The 22,313-nt window shown below is 37.0% G+C and overlaps 1 protein-coding gene across 7 annotated transcripts in view; it reads left to right on the top strand.

Annotated features, from left to right (window-relative positions):
- The window catches only part of LOC105039984 (beta-glucosidase-like SFR2, chloroplastic), a 32,059-nt gene extending 10,151 nt beyond the window's left edge, over positions 1–21,908 (top strand). For 5 of the 7 annotated variants that reach the window (XM_073250647.1, XM_010916342.4, XM_073250646.1 and 2 more), the window contains 8 exons: positions 5,920–6,058; positions 6,454–6,620; positions 8,137–8,358; positions 8,548–8,719; positions 8,821–9,054; positions 9,139–9,288; positions 10,286–10,415; positions 21,289–21,908. In XM_073250647.1, coding sequence (XP_073106748.1) covers positions 5,920–6,058; positions 6,454–6,620; positions 8,137–8,358; positions 8,548–8,719; positions 8,821–9,054; positions 9,139–9,288; positions 10,286–10,415; positions 21,289–21,476 — 1,402 coding nt within the window. In that variant the 3' untranslated portion in view covers positions 21,477–21,908. Of the gene's footprint in view, positions 1–5,919; positions 6,059–6,453; positions 6,621–8,136; positions 8,359–8,547; positions 8,720–8,820; positions 9,055–9,138; positions 9,289–10,274; positions 10,416–21,288 lie in introns of all 7 variants that reach the window. The other 2 variants (XR_831033.4, XR_012137816.1) reach the window with 2 other exon arrangements.
- The last annotated feature ends 405 nt before the right edge of the window (positions 21,909–22,313 follow it).

Raw genomic sequence — 22,313 nt, 5'->3', positions numbered from 1 at the left:
AACCTCAATATGGCATTATATTGCATATTATTGATATATTTGGGTTCAATTTGGAGTTAGATTGTGGTACAAAGACTCTTGATCCAAAATTTCAAACATATATTTATTTACATTATATTTCAATTATGTCATCTTAAAACTAAAGAAAAAATATATAAAATATGCATTAAAATGTATCTAAATATTTAAGTACAAAACGCAATAACTGATATATGAACCTTAAGATGTACTGTGCATTTAATTTCTTGTCGAATGTCTGTGACGCTCGTAGATATCTGGATCATCAACATAGTCTGAAGGGACATCAGTCCAACCCTCTAGCCAAGCTGCACCGTACTCTCGAATATTCATCATCCCATAAGGCATCCTCTCTGGATTGTAAGACATCTCAGACCTCTTGCTAAAATTCTGACTCTGAGAAGTATCCTCGAGATGATGGTACGGTTGTGGAGGAGCCCATCCAAATATGCCAGTAGCAAAATCTGATCCGTAAGATGCTCCAGGCTGCATAGGGTAGTAACTACTAGAAGATGATGCCTCAGATGCATCATATGCATATGGATCATAAGGTGGCTGTGGATAATAGGATCCATAATGCGAGGATGATCCTGATACATCCATGGACTCTACTCCACATGCAAGATCGTCCGCAGCTGCATCATGTGCTGGATGACCTCTAGGAGCTCGTCGTCTATATGAAATCGGCTCCCCACGATCTCTACCGACTCGTCCACCATGATCCCTATCCTGTGTGACATGCATAAACTGAGACTCACCGGTGAATCGAATATCACCTTGTGACTGTGTCTCATAAACGGTGGTCTCCTGTCCTCCAGTTCTTCCCTGATCATCAGATCCATGGCTACTACTACCAGTATCATCATCACTCTCTCTGGTGTCCGTATCTGAATCAGATAGCTCCTGTACTCTCGAGAGTGGTGCACGTGCAACTGTCTTTTCTTTTCCCCTCCTTGTGCCCCTCTGTGACTGAGTTTCCTGTGATTGGGAGGATGGATGCCTTCTTGCTGGCTGCCGGGAGGAACGTCTATACATCTCTCGCTCGAATCTCTGGAAAGATGTATCGGATAGCGAGTCATGTGATGAATGAGTCCCTTGTGTCTCCTCAGATTGTGGCTGATCAGTTGGAACCCTATGTGGAATATTTTTTTCTGCCCATTGCCCTGGATCCACCCTGATCTCCCTTGCCACCACATTGGCTGGTCGTGGAGGGGATCCTGGCTCATCAAGCTCTGACTTCTGCTGCTGACCTGCAAGCCATCCGATGATCGAATCGTCATCCTCGTCGGTATAATCATCCAGCGTCAGATCAATGTACTTCAACTGAACTTCCTTCTGAATACATTTTAGCCTCAACCTTAGATTGTAGTGAACATATACAGATCGTCGAGATATTTTTGTGTTAGGCGATTTCTCTGTTTGCTGTGGATAAGGGCAAAAGTGGACCAATTACGCTCACAGCCACTAGTAGAGACCGTCTGAGAAAGAATACGGACAGCCATATGTCTCAAATTTTCTACTGACGTTCCAAAATGAATCCACCATTTAGCTACAAAAGCAAAATTATATATCAAATTTGATGATATTATTAAGCAAAATTACATATCAATTTACATTGCTCATTATTGATATGTAATTTACCTGGATTCATCTGTTTTTTGTTTACGACAGCTGATGGGACTCCAAAACTGTCTGATCTCTCTCTAAACTGTTTCGTCTGAAAAAAAATATATTTATTATTTATAAATATATCAGATCAAATTCAGTTGAATAATTACATCTGTTTTAAACTAGCATACCTCTTGCAGACACAACGATGCGATTTCTGGATCGGGCACCATCTTATATATGACATTGCGAAGAGCAGCAAGAAGCTCGCTATCCATATCTATCCCCGGAATAGTATACTGAAATTTCGGATTCAAGTAATAAGCTGCAGATAAATTTCAAGATTGATTAAGCACAATTTTATTTTCATGCTTCGAAAAAATATTTTAAAACATTCTTGAATCCAAACTTATCAGCTAGATGCAAATCTCTGCCCATCTGATAGTCCCAACGGCACTCAGTAATGTTAATGAATTCTTGAGCATGCTTAAGATCATTCTCACTAATCTGTTTCTTTGCTCTCTCCATCATGTAATATAGGAAGCCCATCTGGGGGTATCTCGCTGTCCACGGCATGAAGCACCTCATATAAAGGCTTGATAGCCTTCACTATCTTCTCAGCCCGCTGCCAAAATGACTGACTCGTCACCAAGTTCTCCACATGACTTCCATCAGTGCCGGCCCTCGCATATCTGCTCTCCTGTCACTCGGCACTGACAAATATCTGACGTAGGGTTGTTTTCTTCTGAAGAAGACTATCAAGTGCTATGTAGTTGGTAGCAAATCGTGTGATATCCGGTCGTAAGATCTCCCCCTAGTATACGTCCGCATCAATGAAAGAACCCATGTGTGGTTGTAGATGAATCTAATAATGGTCTGGGCAATCTCCACTATCTACTACACCCTACGAATCTTTTCGATATCCATCAATATAAGATCAATGCAATGTGCAGCACATGGGGTCCAGTATATCTGCGGTCGCTGCTCCATCAGCAACTCTCCGGCAGCCTTATATTGTGGTCCGTTATCTGTAATGACCTGCACGACATGCTGCTCACCCACTGAATCAATCACCTCTTCCATCAGACCAAGGATATATGTGGCATCGTGTATCTTATCTGAAGCATCGATTGATTTGTAAAAAAATATTTTTCCATCACAGTATGTCAAAAAATTAATGATGCTCTGCCTAGTAGGACCTATCCAACCATCACACATCACTGTCAGACCGTATGTAGGCCATTTATTTTTGTAAGAAGCAATCCATCTCTGCAGATCCTCCTTATTGCTGTTAAGAAGCTGACCATAGATGTTCTTAGGTCCTAGAGGATCTACACCCTGGTCGGTAGCCTCTATGACTGAAATAGCAGATCGGTAGTAAGGATTGGCTGTTGCATTTACTGGAATATGGCTGAAATGAAATCATGATCCAATAACTCGCCACATATCTTTTTTCTTATCTTTTTTCAGCATACTGTCAATTCTCTGCTGCTTTGAATCCTTGCTGGGCAAAGCATGTGGATCCAAATCTTGAATGCTGGCTCCTGCTGGAATATCTCTGGAGGACCTCCTCCTACTGCCAAAAGCTCCCAACAAAGAAGACATGCTGCGTCTGCTCCCTCTACCATCAGACTCTCTGACTGAGGTAGTCCTCCTGAACTCGAATCTCTCCAACCAATCGCTGATCCAGATCCTGATTTGTAGCATGATGGTCCGAATCGGTCTCTGTATCGGGTCACTCCTCCTGTTGGTACTGATCTGCCAAGCTCGCATGAATGACAGCCTCAATCTGTGCCTCCTCCTCATTTGGAGCAGAAGCCTTCTCTGACTCTCTAGAGTGATAAGAAGATGGCTCTGCAGCTCGACGGTCTACTTCGGTCTTTTTCTGCTTTGTCCTTTCCTTCGCTGCTTTCGAATCAGCAAAGTACTTTTTCATCAATTGTCGGACCTCTTGCGGACATTTCCGACACATCGACACATCAGGATAACCACCAGCTAGATGCTGCTTCAACCTAGTCACTCTTCTCTTGAACTCTGTGTTGCATCATTTGCATCTCCAATGATGCCGAGCCGAGAGCATCTCGCCATGATCCCAACCGATGTCACGCTCTTGATCTTTCTTCTTACTCATTTCTGCAGATATAACAAAATACTAATTATTTCGAATTACCTGTAATATAACACTAATTACATATTTTTTTTATTTGATAATATTTTTTACTATTTAAATATTTATAAAAAAATTTCAAAAAAATCTCAAGTTAGATTCAAATATTTCAATTGTTTTGAATTATTCTAAACATTATTCTCAATTTCAAAACTAACACTAATTTTTTATTTTTTTATTTTTTAATAATTTTTATATAAATAAATATATACTATAAAATAGCTGATTAATTAAAGTGAACGAACGTTATGCTCTAAATTTTTTTCTTATAAATATATGTAAGTATAACAAAATACGATAGTTTAACGATAATTAAAATAATTATATATAATTTTAAAATAATTTTAATAATTATTTTAAAACTTATAAATTCAAAATAAATATGTTATATGCTTCAAATAATATTTTTAAATTAACTAAAATATAACACTATTTTTATATATTATTTATTTTATAATTAAATATTTAAATTTAAATAATTAAAAAATAATTTTTTAAATTTTAAATATTTGAAAAAAAATAGAAATTAGATTTAAGTAGCTTGAATCATTCTAAACATGATTCCCAAACTCTGATTTTTTCTCTAAAATTTATTTTTTTTTTTTTTTAAATAAATAAATATTTAAAAATATTTAAAAAATATATAATTAACAAAAATTAATAATTTTGGTATCATCGTGTAGATCTTCCAAAGATCTATCACATATAATTAAATCATCCCAAAATCACAAGATTTTGGCATGATTTTCTCTTATTTTCATTCTTATCCTATTTTTAACAACAAAAATAAAAAAATATTTACTAAGAAAATAACACATTATCTTATCTCCAATCAAAGATCAGCATCTCCTCAAACCACTCCTACAATTTGACAGAATTTTTTCCTTTTTTTCTAATTTTTCGGAGGTCTCAACGGTTTCGTTGAGACCTTCGCAACTTTCGGACTCTCGGGAGTTCTTTGAGACATCTCAGAGAACTCCAAACATGCTCTTTTTATGCATGTGGTCTCCGACCCCACCCCCTCCCCCCTCCTCCCTCACTTTATTCACATGGGACGGACGGTCGGTACGGTTCGGTTCACGTCGAACCGGACCGAAACGAATCATACCGTCCGATTTTGGACGGTATGGAAACGAACCGGACCGAACCGTCCGGTTCGGTGTGGTTCGGGGTGTTTCTCGAAAAAAAGGTCCAAATTGGACCGTTTAAGCACCGGTCCGGCTCGGTACGCCCCGTACCAGGCGATTCGGCCCGGTACGGCGAACCTTGATATAAATGTATCTTACATTCCACAAATTAGGTGGGGACGCCCCGTACCAGGCGGTTCGGCCCGGTACGGCGAACCTTGATATAAATGTATCTTACATTCCACAAATTAGGTGGGGAAGAAGAACTATTTATGTATAACTATCACCTCAACTTGATGTAAATGATGCGTTACATACCATACACAATACCATGCCCATTTTTATTGGTCAGTTCCCACAACATATTTGATAGTTATAAGAAAATTTACTGCTCTAACCCTTACCAAAACTTGAGATGCTCACCACTCTTGAAAATATGCTATAGAGCAATGGTCTATACTCCAACAGCGGATGGACACTCAGGCCTTTTCGATTTTATAAAGTCAATAGTTTGGTTTGGTTCAACTCATACCAAGGATTCAGGTTCTAGTGGGATATCCCATGGGACATCGGGATGGGGTACCATCCCGTGTGTCCGGACAAAGCCGTCTTACTAGCATCCCAGCATTCCGATCAGGATGCCTTGAGACATCATCTATCCCAGATATCGGGACGGGGCGAGACAACGGCGCACCCCGTTCCATTGAAAAATCGGGACAGCTCTGTCCCATGGGATTTAAAACCTTGACTCATGCCTTCTTGTATTTTACTAAACCATACTTCCTTTTTGCAAAATAAAAAAAATAAAAAAGGTTATTGTCTGATACCCTAGCTGCAAACTGGATCCTAAGAAATCTGAATTTGCTTTTAAGCGCTTCTACTATGCTGGAAAGTCTCCATAATACCTTCATGTATTGATTTCCATATGATGTCTCATATGATATTATGCAACGGATTGGTGACTATTAGTTGATTCAGATAGTTTGGTTTTGGTTTCAGGCAGGAGAGGTTGAGGTTTTGGTCTGATCCGGACACCGAGTTAAAACTGGCTAAAGATACTGGTGTTAGTGTTTTCAGAATGGGAATAGACTGGGCAAGGATAATGCGCAAGGAACCAGTAAAAGGACTTAAAGACTCTGTAAGTTTGTGATAAACCTATTTATATATTTTTTTCCTTATTCTTTACAGAATTTTGATTTTCCAAGCACCATCCTAGGCATAAATGAAACAAACAGAATTTATTACACTTGTACAAAGATGATATAAAATTTTGACATCTCTGTGCAGATCGTGTTTATTATTGTTATCCTCTTTGTGAAAATGTAGAATATTATTTCTATTTGATAGTGTTCTGTAGAAAATAGAAGGAGATGACACTTTTCTTGTGGCCAAAGTAGATTTTCTTCTATTTCATGATCTTCAAGTCACTGATCTGATATCGACTGATTGAGAAAACACTCAATTTGTTCATTGTTCTTCCAGTCCCGTGGTTGCCATAGTGCTAAAGTCGTGTCCATAAGTTGTTTTCTCTAGGTTAATTTTGCAGCATTGGAGCGCTACAGATGGATCATTGAAAGAGTACGATTTTATGGAATGAAGGTGATGCTTACTCTGTTCCATCATTCACTTCCTCCATGGGCTGGAGATTATGGAGGGTGGAAGGTGGAGAAAACAGTTGATTACTTCATGGATTTTACCAGGTAAAAATTTAGACCTATGATATGAACTTTCAGATTGTTATGACATATTCACTGAAACTTGTTTGTCACAGAACTTCAGAGGGATCAAAATTTAATACCTGTTATAATGCTTCAGTTAATATCTATAAACTTTTCATGCCATGATATTTATCTACAATATGGCACCTGTCTTATCTGCTGCATAAGGATTTCAAAAATCTCAATATGAATATTGTCTTTTTTTTTTTTCTTATAGCAGAAGGATCACAAGATGATTTAATGGAACCTGTTGTGTACACATGAAGGATAAAATCTATGGTTAGGAAACATTTGATGTATTGTTCTTTGTCATTGTGTTTAATTTATTAACTATTAAGACTATAGTAAGAAAGAAAGTATTATGCATGTTGTTGAACCGTGGTAATGCACTAAGACCCTGTATTGTAAAACAATTAGACTTGCCCCATCCTTGCATCTTTGGCTTAATAGAACAAGGGATGATCCAGCAAAGTTCAAGACCATTATATATGACTGGCAGTCAACCTGTGTCAACCCTATGTGGTTGATGCCAAGTTCCTGGCAAAAGCAGCATTAAGAGGGGAGGCCCATCAAGAAACTAGAAGGTTGGTAGGAAAGTGGGGACATGTGTCTCAGTAGTTATGCTTTTTGAATTCATAGAACCAAGGGGCAACCCTCCGTCCCTAGACTTACCATCTAGACAAAGATAGTTGAAGGCAAAATTTGATGTATGACATTTGATTATTTTTTGAGGCAAAAAGTACATCACTGAACCAAACATGTATTACAAGTCCCAGCAGTTAATAGTCCAATCCATAAGTTGAAAAGTTATTCAGGGAATTAAAGATTTGCTGTTGCATAACATGTGAATATGCTACCTACAAGAAATATGATTACTAGCATAACATAATTGAATTATCAAGAGTAATGTTTAAGTGCTATTAAATGTAGAGTTTTTATAAGTTAATTTTCTTTACCCACTGGAATTCTGTAGTTTTATCTCAAATTGTTAGATCACCTGAGACTATAAAAAAAAATTCAGTAGATTACTAGATTGGACTTGGATCACATGCAACCCAGCTTGCTTTTCAATAATCCTATTGGACCTTGTGTTCTTGTTTTGTTTAATCTTTGTGATTAAAAGCATTTTCTCCACAATCTAAGGAAATTTCAGAAAAATAAAAGCGACCAGTAAAATGCTGTCCGCTATGCTAATATTGGCTTCCTGTATCCATTGACTTAAAGTAATGAGATATAGGTATTTAGATGCATTTGTTTCGCAGTTAGAGAGGAAAGTTGCTAATGAAAGGAAAGTCTTATTGCAGCAGATATGTTGTTCCACTCTATTATTTTGTTATATCATGCGACAAGATAAAAGAACTGGGTTTCTTGTTGTTCTTGTTCTTGTTGTTTCTCCTGCATTTACTTGTTCATTCTGGAGAGGGCTAGAGACTATGCGTCATTTGTTGAGTTTTACTTCCAGAGGTCAGTCAATGATGTTGCGATTCTTAGTATGCAGGCTTGTCGTTGACCGTGTATCAGACTTGGTGGACTATTGGGTCATATTTAATGAGCCTCATGTATTTGTTATGCTAACTTATTGTGCGGGTGCTTGGCCTGGTGGACATCCTGACATGATCGAAGTAGCAATGTCTGCCTTACCTACTGGTGTATTCAATCAAGCCTTGCACTGGATGGCTCAGGCACACTCAAAGGCCTATGACTATATCCATGAAGAAAGGTTGCTTGTAACTTCATTAACAGTTTCTTAGCATATACTGCTCTACATAATAGATATATAACACATATAATATTGGTATAATATCATTGGCCTTGGACCTTCTACGTATATAATAATGAATTTCAGGCTTATGTTGTCTTCGATTACTGAACTGGTTTGATATTTACAGAAGTTTTGTTTGACTAGCAGCAAAAGTAGCAAGAAACCTATTGTTGGGGTTGCACATCATGTCTCTTTTACAAGGCCCTATGGTCTATTTGATGTTGCTGCTGTCACGCTGGCTAATTCATTGACGCTTTTCCCCTATGTGGATAGCATCTGCAACAAGCTGGATTTCATAGGCATTAACTATTATGGACAGGTTAGCACCTTTATAACATCATACCCCAGAATGCTATCATACCCCAGAATGCTTGCATCCTCTGCAAATGGAACAGGGATGACATGTTTGTTAATATCCAGGAAGTAATTTCAGGGCCTGGCTTGAAGCTTGTGGAGAATGATGAGTATAGTGAATCTGGACGTGGTGTTTACCCTGATGGTTTATACCATATTTTGCTTCAGTTCCATGAAAGATACAAACACCTGAATCTGCCATTCATTATTACGGAGAATGGAATTTCTGATGAAACTGATTTGATTCGACGCCCATACTTGCTGGAGCATTTATTGGCTGTATATGCAGCGACTATAATGGTTTTACCCTTTTCTTGATATTTATTTCTCATTGTGAATAACTTTTCCTATGCTAAAAAATGGATAAATGTCCATGTTATCTAGGGTGTTCCTGTGCTTGGTTATTTGTTCTGGACAACATCAGATAATTGGGAATGGGCTGATGGATACGGTCCCAAGTTTGGACTTGTGGCAGTCGATCGTGCCAATGACCTAGCACGTAAACCTCGCCCTTCGTACTATTTGTTCTCTAAGGTAACAAACTTCAGAGGCACTAAATCTTGTGCAGAACTTTTTGCAGTGTCACGTTCTCCTGCTGAAAATTATATGGGCTGGCCATAATTGAAGATGCTAGGACAGATATATCAATGCATCAAAGTTAAAAAAATAGAACCAACTAAATTTGGATTCTTTTCTGTTTTTTTTTTTTGTAAGTCAATGATGTTCTAGTATTATGATCGCCTGCTTGCACTAAAAAAAAAAAAATGATGTTCTAGTATTATGTAATATATTTTGTGATATGCTGGCCATCCAAGAAGAAGAAGAAAAGATTTTCTGGTACCCTTTGTCTAGTCAGTATGTGGTCACCAGGCAGAGACTGGAGCTGGTTGGCTGTCTGAGTATTATACAATATGAGGCTCTTAAGATATCTTGGAGCATTAAATATAAAAAATCACTATTTGAAATAGGCATGATTTAGGATGACGATATATATGATCATTTTATTCAACTTGGTTGAAATTATGCTGGGCTGTATGGTAGGAAGCTTTAAACTTCAAGCCTATATCAGCCATCACTTCATATGCACTTTCAAAAATAACATATAATATATATATATATATATATGTGCACATATTGCCAGATACTATGATTTTCTTAAGCTATTATTTTCCTATATTTTTCTTCTAATAATGGTGCATATCATTACTTCTTTTCATTTCTTGGTCTAAGAGGGAACTGGGAGCATGGGTAGTTATGCTGTTGATGTCCAGAAAAGTTATCGACGTTTTTTTTTTTTAAGTCATCATTTCTTTTTTGAGGGAATAAAGTCATCATTTCTTTTTGGCCTGTGTTTCTGCACTTGATTTTTGATATAATAAAACAAAATATTGAAGCAACAAAATGATTTTCATGCCCTACATTGTCTAATAATGTAAATTCCTGTGAGATATTATATGTTACTTATTTTTGCCTTCATTCTTTTGACACCTTGTTATTCTGTAATATGTGATTGGCAACAGCTTAATTTCAGGTGGTGAAAACAGGAAAAGTTACAAAACAAGATAGGATTCAAGCTTGGAAAGAACTCCAGCAAGCTGCTCTAGAAAAGAGAACGAGACCGTTTTTCCGAGCAGTGGACAAACATGGACGTATGTATGCAGGTAAATATGCAATTCTTGAATAATTTAGCTTAATGCCATTCTTATTCTGTTCACCAATCATTTAATGATCCAATGCTCTTAGGATGTCGTTTCTCTCTCCATTCAATCAGGTATCATATGTGCATCATCCTTGATATACATGAAGTCACCTTTCTAGCGACAGTAATAGTGTAATACTATACTAAAAGTCTTATAGCACATGGTTATTAGAAATTGTATGTCTGATTAAAATTCAGTCTGTTGGAGATGCATATTGGTGCATATCTATAGTTAGTCCATGTGCCTCATGAGTTAGGGACTAAATGCATCCCTCATAACCTACTCAAAATGTTCAAAAACAGAGAATAGTGTATAGATCCTATAGAATCTGATCTCTTTGAAAATTGCGAGTTTTAATGGATTTTCTTCTGTATAGACGTTATCTTAAACATTGCTTGCTTAATTTTATTACATGTTGTTTCTTTTATACACCTTGCATTTTATGGGTATAACGGAGGTTGAGATTGCAAAACTTCACTTTATCTAGTATGTAAATGTGTAAAATGGATTCGAAGGCCGGACAATCTTATGTAGCAAAATCCTTGAATCGCAGAATTTCTAGGCATTGATTAGGCAATTAAATCGGATACGTGATGGCTGCACACTCCTTAGAGCAAGCCCTAAAGAATATGCACGGCCAAATTAAATCATTACAATCTTATCAACCATAATATTTAATTTCAACAATAATTCATAAAATCTTGCATAATTACCAATTAAATTTCTTCAATCCTCTGATCAGGTATCAACGGTACTCTATCTATGCATCCACTCACTCACAAATCCATACTATAGCCAACCATGGACATCTTGTAACTCTGAGAATAAAAGAAAGATGAAGGGGTGTGAGCTTTACAGCCCAGTAAGAATTTTCATATCACACCAATATAATAATATAATTTGAAAATAAAGATAAGCAATAACACATAAAAGCTGATGTTCACTGTCCAGAATACTGCAAACATTATAGATTATCTGTTTTATCAAAAGAGATGCATTATCATATGTTAATAAGTGAAACAATTTTATTCAACGATTGTTTCATGTCTTATTTTTCTATTTTGTTCTATTATCACATCATCTTTGATCCTTTTTTTTTTTGGCTTTGGCTTTGGACTATCAGGATCATGCGACGATCTTTTATTCGGATCGATTTCTGTAATCTTCCTCGGATCGAAATATTCATGATCTTTCTCGGATCAAAGTGGCCATGATCTTTCTCAGATCAAATTATTCATGATCTTTCTCGGATCAGATTCTTCCACACATAAGTCTGTGGGGGTTGTCCCAGGTATAAGCTCCTAGCAGGCTATTCCACATGACAAGGCCAGTCCAAACCATATTTATCTTTCTTTTCATTTTTCATGAAATTATAATATTTGACTTCATTAATCAATTCAAATTTTGCAGTGTAATAAATGTCATACCCATATAATCATGCCATCAATCACTGATACATATGTATTGATATAACATACTCATGCTCAAAATCACATAAATAGATAATAGTGTCTCAGGTGTGATACCCGGCCCAATTGAGGCCCAAAACCAGCTCAAAGCCCACCCGAAAGAGAAAAAAAAAAAAAAAAGGGAAAAACAGAGCAGGAAGACTCCCGATCGGAGTCTTCCTCTTCTCCGATCAAAAATCGGAGTCCTAGGGCCATTAAAAGACCCTAGGACGAACCCTATAAGAAACCCCTCTCTCTCCTCTTTGGGTAGACCCTTCAGTCGCCGTCGATTGCCGGAGATTTCCTCCGATTTTTCCGTTTGAAGCCGTGACTCCTCGACCCGTGTTCGCCGCGATTTCTCGCCGGTGGGGGTCACCGGAGGTTGTGGTAAGGTCTCCCTCCTCTCCCTCTCTTCTCTCCCTTCTTTCCCGTGCCTGTGTGCACGATGGCCGGCGATGGGTGTCGCCGGATTTAGTTGGAGAAGGAAACCCCCTGTTCGTCGCCTCTTTCCTCTGATTTTCCAGCGCCGACGGTCACGCCGACCGCCGGCTCTGGTCTCTCCGAACCCGGGAGGGTCGGCCGTTGCCGTCGGCCACCACCGGCCATGAGATGGCCGTGATCGGCCGATCAAGGCACGGGGACCTTAAGGTCCCCTGTTTCGGCCCAATGAAAGCTCGGGAAGAAGAAGAAAAGAAAAGAAAAGAAAAGAAAAAGGAAAAAGAAAAAGAAAAGAAAAAAGAAAAAAAAAAGAAAAAGAAAAACAAAGAAAATGCAAAATAGAAAAAATAAATAAATAAATAATAAGAAAAGAGAAAATTTTCCTCTCTCTCCTCTTTTTCCCTCTTTCTCTCTCTTTCTCTCTCTCTATTGTCTCTCTCTAAAAAGAAAAAAAAAGAAAAAGAAAAAGAAAAAGAAAAAGAAAAAAAATATATATATAATAATAAAAAAATATATATATGTGAGAGAAAGTTTTTCTCATCTCTCTCTAAAGTCTTTCTCTCTCTAAAATTGGACTTTCTCTCTCTACCTTCTCTCTATATTTTCTCTCTCTAGATTTTCTTCTTATTTTTTCTCTCTAGACCTTTCTCTCTCATTATGGATTTCGTCTCTCTAGGGTCATTCTCTCTCTCTGATTACATCACAGACCCTAGGATAAACTTGAGATGAAAATATGATGATTTGGGACTGCTCTGAAATTCGTGCAGTAGATCGGATCCCGATCCGATTCTTTTTCGAAATTGATAAAATCAATCATGGTCAATCTATATTAAGTCACCCTGATATGACCTCTGATGATCTTAATCATGATTGTCACTTTTGAAAGATATGAAGATTCTCTCTCCACTTTCTCTCTCTACTTTCTCTCTCATGACCGACTTTCTCTCTAAAAAAAAAAAAGGTCTATGAATCCTGTATCGAGTCATGCCTTTATCTTTTAGAAGCTCATATTGACTCTAACAAGATGATCTGAAGTTGCTTTGATATCCGTGCTGTATGTCAACCTCATCTGATCGTATCAAAGATCTTTCAAATTTATTATTAAAGAACCCTATTGATTGATCTTGACTTTAATTCGATCTGTACCTCACGATTTTTTTGATCAAGTCACTTGAATCTGACTCTCAGATAAAAGATCCTAAATTGCCCTGGTATCTGGATGGTCCGACACATCCGGTCAACGATCCTCTTTCCTTATGATTTAATCTTATTATATTTATGGAATAGAATTTGATAATGATTTGATATTTTAAATAGGATTAGTTGATTCTTCTAACGAAGTCCGAAGATCTAAGATGAACGAGGTAAGTAGATCCTATGCTCCTTATTTATTTTTAAATGATCATGTTTTTATGCAAAGAATTGCTATTGATGAAATCATAATTTTTCATAAAATAAGGATCGGCATATGTGATATGAAAAAGCATGTTTTATTATGAGCATTGATTTCATGAATATGTCTTATGAAAATAGCATGATTATGAAGCATGAATTTCATTGTTTTTCCATCTATATATATGTATGCTTTAAGAAAAAGATATAAAGATTTCAAAGGCTCTCAGATGGCTATGAATGAATCCCTTCGGGAAGGTCGACATCCGGAGCTAGCATCCACACGAAACATGGCCCTGCCAGCGGGTATAAAGTTGGCACATGAATTAAGAACTCTGTCGATTAAGAAACATGGCCCTGTCACGGGTATAATAGTGACCTTAGCACGAATGTCTGTGAGCTATTTTTGAAACATGACATGAATACATGATGAAAATGATTTACGATTCATGATTGTGAAATATACATGATTTATGCATGCATGATGAGTTTATAACTTGTTTTGTTATATGCTCTATGAAATGCTTTATTTTGTATTATCTGTTATTTTCTAAATATTGCATTATCATGAAAAACTTATGCTTGATCCGATAAGGAAATGCAAGTTCTACTTACTGGGCTAATGTAGCTCATATTCTTTTTGTTTTCTTTTTGTTTGAACAGAGAAATAAGGTTAGGATCGGCAAAAAGAATCCAAGCTTGAAGATCGACATAGCAAGCTGAAAAATTTGACAACAGAAGTTTAATTTATTTTATAATCATGAATTTGTAGTTATTTATGAATATTGAGATTTGGGTTAGTACTTGCTTTTGAATTTAGATGCTCTGAAACCATATTGGTTCGATTATTTGATGAATAATAGAATTGAATCTTTTTATTTGACGGATTTTAGATAATTATGATGAATTGGCTTCGTGTTATCGTGGGCTCCATCCCTCGATAGCATGGCCGTGTTATGTCTCGGATTTGGGGCGTGACATTTTATGGTATCAGAGCTTAGGTTATAATCTTTGGAGATTATGATATAAATAATATAAATGATTAGGATATGATAGATTAATATCAGAGCTTAGGTTTAAGATCATTGAGATTATAAAGTGATATCAAAACTTTATGTATGATCAATAGGATGTGATCGAGTGGAGTATAATGGATAATATCAGAGCTTAAGATTATGATCATTAAGGACGTGATAGAATGATATAAAGTTTAGATTATGATCACTAGAAAATATGACTTAAGTGGTATTTGAGCTTAAGGTTAGCATTATTCGAGATTGTGACTTTAATGATATTTGAACTTGAGGCTAAGATCATGAGGAACATGATAGATATAAAAGAAATGATTCAATAATTTGATTTCAAATCAATAGGTATTATGATGAAATTTATGCATAAGTGGCATATGAGGTATATAATAGAATTGACAAGTTATATCATAGATTTCAATTAGCAAGGTTGACCTGAGTACGAGAAGTGCTGACCCTAGAATGAAGTGGGAGGTATTGATATATTATGTTAGGTATATTTGATGATATTGGAATGCTAAACCTATATGGATAAAGGATATGATAATTTTACTGATTTTGATGTTAATTTCTTTGCAAAGAAAGGTTGGTTTGGAAGTTGTCTAAATGATTGTAAGGTAACTCGAAGGTTAACTCAAATTAATTCTAGACATATTGGATTCTTGAGGAGTGATGAAGCTTATGTAATAAGTTCAAACATAGAAGGTGGATGAAAATTTAATTTTGATGTGCTATGTCTAAGAGATAGTAATAACAAGAAAATCTTAAATTTTACCCTAAATTATATATGAAATATGAAAGTTGGATCTATCTTTGATTGATTTAATATACAAAGATATTTTTTTTATTTTTGATAGACTTAGATAATTTGGTAAGTTGAGATCAGAGTGCGCAGCAAAAGCGTGGTGGTCTGAATTGATTAGAAATATTAATCCTTTAAATCTAAAGATATTATGAAATATGTTAGTTGTAAATAAGAAAGGATTTTATTGATAATAAATGGATGCTAGGAAAAAAAAAATTTTTTTTTTCCTCCGAATTATTGATCGAAAAGAGCAAGTTCTAAGACGGCGTATCATTCCGTACGTAAAGATTCATTGGAGTAATCATGAAGAGAGAGAGGCTACTTGGGAGCTTGAAGACGATATGAAGATGAGATATCCACACTTATGTGAAAATGAAGGTATGTTAAATTTCGAGGACGAAATTTTTTTTTAAGGAGGGTAGAATGTGATACCCGGCCCAATTGAGGCCCAAAACCAGCTCAAAGCCCACCCGAAAGAGAAAAAAAAAAAAAAAAAAAGGGAAAAACAGAGCAGGAAGACTCCCGATCGGAGTCTTCCTCTTCTCCGATCAAAAATCGGAGTCCTAGGGCCATTAAAAGACCCTAGGACGAACCCTATAAGAAACCCCTCTCTCTCCTCTTTGGGTAGACCCTTCAGTCGCCGTCGATTGCCGGAGATTTCCTCCGATTTTTCCGTTTGAAGCCGTGACTCCTCGACCCGTGTTCGCCGCGATTTCTCGCCGGTGGGGGTCACCGGAGGTTGTGGTAAGGTCTCCCTCCTCTCCCTCTCTTCTCTCCCTTCTTTCCCGTGCCTGTGTGCACGATGGCCGGCGATGGGTGTCGCCGGATTTAGTTGGAGAAGGAAACCCCCTGTTCGTCGCCTCTTTCCTCTGATTTTCCAGCGCCGACGGTCACGCCGACCGCCGGCTCTGGTCTCTCCGAACCCGGGAGGGTCGGCCGTTGCCGTCGGCCACCACCGGCCATGAGATGGCCGTGATCGGCCGATCAAGGCACGGGGACCTTAAGGTCCCCTGTTTCGGCCCAATGAAAGCTCGGGAAGAAGAAGAAAAGAAAAGAAAAGAAAAGAAAAAGGAAAAAGAAAAAGAAAAGAAAAAAGAAAAAAAAAGAAAAAGAAAAACAAAGAAAATGCAAAATAGAAAAAATAAATAAATAAATAATAAGAAAAGAGAAAATTTTCCTCTCTCTCCTCTTTTTCCCTCTTTCTCTCTCTTTCTCTCTCTCTATTGTCTCTCTCTAAAAAGAAAAAAAAAGAAAAAGAAAAAGAAAAAGAAAAAGAAAAAAAATATATATATAATAATAAAAAAATATATATATGTGAGAGAAAGTTTTTCTCATCTCTCTCTAAAGTCTTTCTCTCTCTAAAATTGGACTTTCTCTCTCTACCTTCTCTCTATATTTTCTCTCTCTAGATTTTCTTCTTATTTTTTCTCTCTAGACCTTTCTCTCTCATTATGGATTTCGTCTCTCTAGGGTCATTCTCTCTCTCTGATTACATCACAGACCCTAGGATAAACTTGAGATGAAAATATGATGATTTGGGACTGCTCTGAAATTCGTGCAGTAGATCGGATCCCGATCCGATTCTTTTTCGAAATTGATAAAATCAATCATGGTCAATCTATATTAAGTCACCCTGATATGACCTCTGATGATCTTAATCATGATTGTCACTTTTGAAAGATGTGAAGATTCTCTCTCCACTTTCTCTCTCTACTTTCTCTCTCATGACCGACTTTCTCTCTAAAAAAAAAAAGGTCTATGAATCCTGTATCGAGTCATGCCTTTATCTTTTAGAAGCTCATATTGACTCTAACAAGATGATCTGAAGTTGCTTTGATATCCGTGCTGTATGTCAACCTCATCTGATCGTATCAAAGATCTTTCAAATTTATTATTAAAGAACCCTATTGATTGATCTTGACTTTAATTCGATCTGTACCTCACGATTTTTTTGATCAAGTCACTTGAATCTGACTCTCAGATAAAAGATCCTAAATTGCCCTGGTATCTGGATGGTCCGACACATCCGGTCAACGATCCTCTTTCCTTATGATTTAATCTTATTATATTTATGGAATAGAATTTGATAATGATTTGATATTTTAAATAGGATTAGTTGATTCTTCTAACGAAGTCCGAAGATCTAAGATGAACGAGGTAAGTAGATCCTATGCTCCTTATTTATTTTTAAATGATCATGTTTTTATGCAAAGAATTGCTATTGATGAAATCATAATTTTTCATAAAATAAGGATCGGCATATGTGATATGAAAAAGCATGTTTTATTATGAGCATTGATTTCATGAATATGTCTTATGAAAATAGCATGATTATGAAGCATGAATTTCATTGTTTTTCCATCTATATATATGTATGCTTTAAGAAAAAGATATAAAGATTTCAAAGGCTCTCAGATGGCTATGAATGAATCCCTTCGGGAAGGTCGACATCCGGAGCTAGCATCCACACGAAACATGGCCCTGCCAGCGGGTATAAAGTTGGCACATGAATTAATAACTCTGTCGATTAAGAAACATGGCCCTGTCACGGGTATAATAGTGACCTTAGCACGAATGTCTGTGAGCTATTTTTGAAACATGACATGAATACATGATGAAAATGATTTACGATTCATGATTGTGAAATATACATGATTTATGCATGCATGATGAGTTTATAACTTGTTTTGTTATATGCTCTATGAAATGCTTTATTTTGTATTATCTGTTATTTTCTAAATATTGCATTATCATGAAAAACTTATGCTTGATCCGATAAGGAAGTGCAAGTTCTACTTACTGGGCTAGTGTAGCTCATATTCTTTTTGTTTTCTTTTTGTTTGAACAGAGAAATAAGGTTAGGATCGGCAAAAAGAATCCAAGCTTGAAGATCGACATAGCAAGCTGAAAAATTTGACAACAGAAGTTTAATTTATTTTATAATCATGAATTTGTAGTTATTTATGAATATTGAGATTTGGGTTAGTATTTGCTTTTGAATTTAGATGCTCTGAAACCATATTGGTTCGATTATTTGATGAATAATAGAATTGAATCTTTTTATTTGACGGATTTTAGATGATTATGATGAATTGGCTTCGTGTTATCGTGGGCTCCATCCCTCGATAGCATGGCCGTGTTATGTCTCGGATTTGGGGCGTGACATCAGGTATAACAAATTCATCGATCTCAAATCCAACGATACAAAATCAATGAGATAAAACCAACAGTAAAATAACATATATAATGATGATCATGTACAGGGATTCTTACCTTTACCGGTGACTGATCCAAGCACAGAAATCAATGTTCTTCTTTGATTTATGAATTTCTTTAACAAAATATTTCACTCGATATCATATGCAGACAATCATCTCTTCATAACCCTAATCAAATATAAAAATCATATATGGAGAAAATTATCCGATAATCAATCTTAATAATACAAATCTAAGACCTCTCTCAGGATTAACCAAAATTAGGGTTTGTCTAAGTATCTGGATCCTCCACTGATCCATAAGACTTTTAGAGAGAGAAAATTTTAGAGAGAGAAAGTAGAGAGAGAAAGTGGAGAGAGAATCTTTGTATCCTTCAGATGAGGCAATCATGGTCGAGATCATCAGAGGTCCTATCAGGGTGACTTAATATGAATAAAATGTTATAAATTTCGAATAAGATCGGGTTGAGATCGGATCTACTGCACGAATTTTGGAGCAATCTCAGATCATCTTATTTTCATCTCAAGTTTATCCTAAGATCCGTGATGAAATCAGAGAAAGAAAGACACTAGAGAGATAAAATCCATAAAGAGAGAGAAAAAGGTCTAGAGAGAAAAAATATAGAGAGAATGTAGAGAGAGGAGAGAGGAAAGAGAGAGAGAGGAGGGAGAGGAGAGAGAGGAAATTTCTTTCTCTTTTTTTTTTATTTTTTTATTTTTTTTCTTTCTCTTTTTCTTTTTCTCTTTTTCTTTTCTTTTTCTTTTTCTTTTCCTTCTTCTTCTTCTTTTTTTTCTTTTCTCTTTTTCTTTTCTTCTTCGGGCTCGTTCCTGGCCGAAACAGGGGACCGGCAAGTCCCCTCCTTTTGATCGGCCGTTCGGGCCACGGCCGACACGGCGAAGGCTGGCGGCAAAGGGGGTAACCCTCATGGGTTTAGAGAGGCCAAACCGGTGGTCGGCGGTGACCACCGGCGTCGGAAAATCGAAGAAAAATAGGCAAAAATAGTGGTTCTTCCGCAACAAAATCCGGCGACTCTGGTCGCCGACGAGCGTGCACATCGGCACGGGAAGGAAAGGAGAGAAGAGAGGAAGGAGGAGGAGGCTCACCTTCGACGCCGGCGAGGCTTTCCAATGAGAAACTGGGACGGCACAGTAAGGGTATCCGCAGCACTTTTTCCGATGATCGCCGTCGATTGACCCGAGATTCTCCGGTGAGAGGGAGAGAGGAGGGTTCTCCTCCTTAAATAGAGCCGGAGGGGGCTCTTTCTGACTCCGATTGGGAGCCGGTGAACGGAGGAAGAAGACTCCCTTTGGGAGTCTTCTCCCCTGTTTTGTTTTTTTTGTTTTTTTTTTTTTTTTATACGGGCTGTGGGCTGATTCTGGGCCCAATTGGGCCGGGATGTTACAGTTTTATCTTTTAGACATGGGTTTTGGAGAAAGGCTATGAGAACAAGGAATTTGACATGGCTTATTGACGTACAGATAACTGTTTCTATTAAATACAGGTAGGGTCCAGAGATGATGTGGCAGGTTTGTCTCTATATGTCAACATGCTCTATCTATACTGATGTACATCTAACACTAGTGTTAGTTTTGCCCAGTAATTTTATTGACTGACATCCAAGTCATTTTTTGTACATTTGTGTGCCCCTGTGCAGAACTCTAGAAATGATAAAAATACTATAGCAGCTAAATCTTTTGTGCGTTAAAGTTTATTTTCTTGCAATGAAGAAAATATGTATTTAAGAAGTCATTTGATGCAATTATCACCCAGATATTTTGGGTCAGTATGCTCGGGTATCATTATGTGGTGCATTTTGTGTTCTGGATCATCATTACCATCATCATCAGCTTTCTGCTACTCATCAAGTTAGACCCTCCATGAAAACCTAGTTGCAGATGGCATCATTCATAATCAAGTTCAAGACCACAACATTTTGGCCTCACAGCCCAAATATTGGTTCTGTTATAGAAGCGAAAATCACCTTTAGGATTGTGTTGAACATACGAAAATTTAATTTTGATTTCAAAATTGAAACCTTCTTGCATAAATCGAGATCAGTATGACTCACTACTATTGCTGCGCTGCACTTCTTCAAGAGTTGCAGTGTTTTGGGGAACTTTAAAAATTCAGGAAGACCACTTCCTTTTGGAACTCATCGCTGGCTCTGATTCCTCTGTAATCCAATATTGTACTTGTTCTTCTCTCTTCCTTCTGCTCTTTCTGTTCCCTCCTGCTCTTCTCCCTCTTCGCATTTTTCTTCTTTCTTCTATGTAAATATTATTTTCTTCCACAATTCGCTGGGCTTTGCCCTCTCCTTACATAAAAAATAAAATAAAAATAAAAATAAAAACTGACAAAGTTGCTAGTGATGCTTCATGGTTTCTGAGTGGGATGCCCAACTAGTGTTCAATTTTCATTGGAAAACAATGTGCAAACATTAGGTTTTGATTCTAAGCTCTGAGTTCTTTGCCTAATTTAAATGTTTGTCTATTTCATTATTTACAGGAGGGCTAGATGAACCTATTCGGCGACCTTATATCCAAAGGGATTGGCGGTTTGGGCATTATGAAATGGATGGTTTGCAGGACCCCTTCAGCCGCTTGTCAAGATTTTTTAGCGCACCATTTTCACACAAGAAAAGGGTTCATCAATCAGAAGATGATGATATGGTTCTTCAGCCTGTTGGCATTTGAAGACTATTCCATGAGCTGCAAAGAACAAAGATGTCTCTGTTGTTTGCTTAGACCATAGAGATTCTTCAGTACGGTGAATTTCTTCAATCAATAAACTGGTGGGAACTCCTTGAAGCTTTTTGGTGAATCTTGAAGTGCACCACTGGAAGACATTTCATATCAACCCTTAGGCTTTAATCCAACTCGTATTTTGTTTGTGCAGGCTACTTTCCCTTTACAGAACAATGACTAATAAATGTTTCTTCAATTTGTTGCTGGTTACATGTCTTGAAGGTCAGGAGCCAATTGAAGTGACACAGGTTTATCGATTGGTTTATTATGAAATATGTCTTTCTACCAAATTGTTGTAATATAAGCCAGAAACTGCTGGCTTTTTAATGCTCTTATCTATTGCAAAGGCACATAACTCGAACAAAAGAAGCTTCTTGTTGATGCCCAAAGTATTCTGAAAAGACAAAGGCTGTTAGCAGACCGGACATGGTAAACATGATGAGCTTGTCAACGCTTTACTATTGTGCTAGTACACGAGTGACCTTGTTAACTGTGTTAGTACACTAGACCCAGCAATTTTGGACCAGAAGGTGAGGCTGCAAAAGCCAAGTTCTAGTGACTTATGCATATATTACCATCTAGACCTGCAAGCTCTTCAGCAAGGAGTTCACCCAATTTTCCTAAGCCCCCATAGTCCAAGGCAAGTTTGGTGTAGTTTCAGCTTTATAAAAAAAGGAGAAGCCTTTTTTTTTTTTTTTTTTTGATATTAAGGGGAGAAGCTAAAAACTAGGTTCTGTAGTTTCTCCCAAGTTCCTTTTGGGTTGTTCTTCTTATAAAGGCAATTTT

This window comes from Elaeis guineensis, chromosome 1, assembly GCF_000442705.2.
Source record: "Elaeis guineensis isolate ETL-2024a chromosome 1, EG11, whole genome shotgun sequence".
Lineage (NCBI taxonomy): Eukaryota > Viridiplantae > Streptophyta > Magnoliopsida > Arecales > Arecaceae > Elaeis > Elaeis guineensis.
Note: the sequence above shows the minus strand (reverse complement) of the source record. Positions and strands in the feature narration are given on the sequence as shown.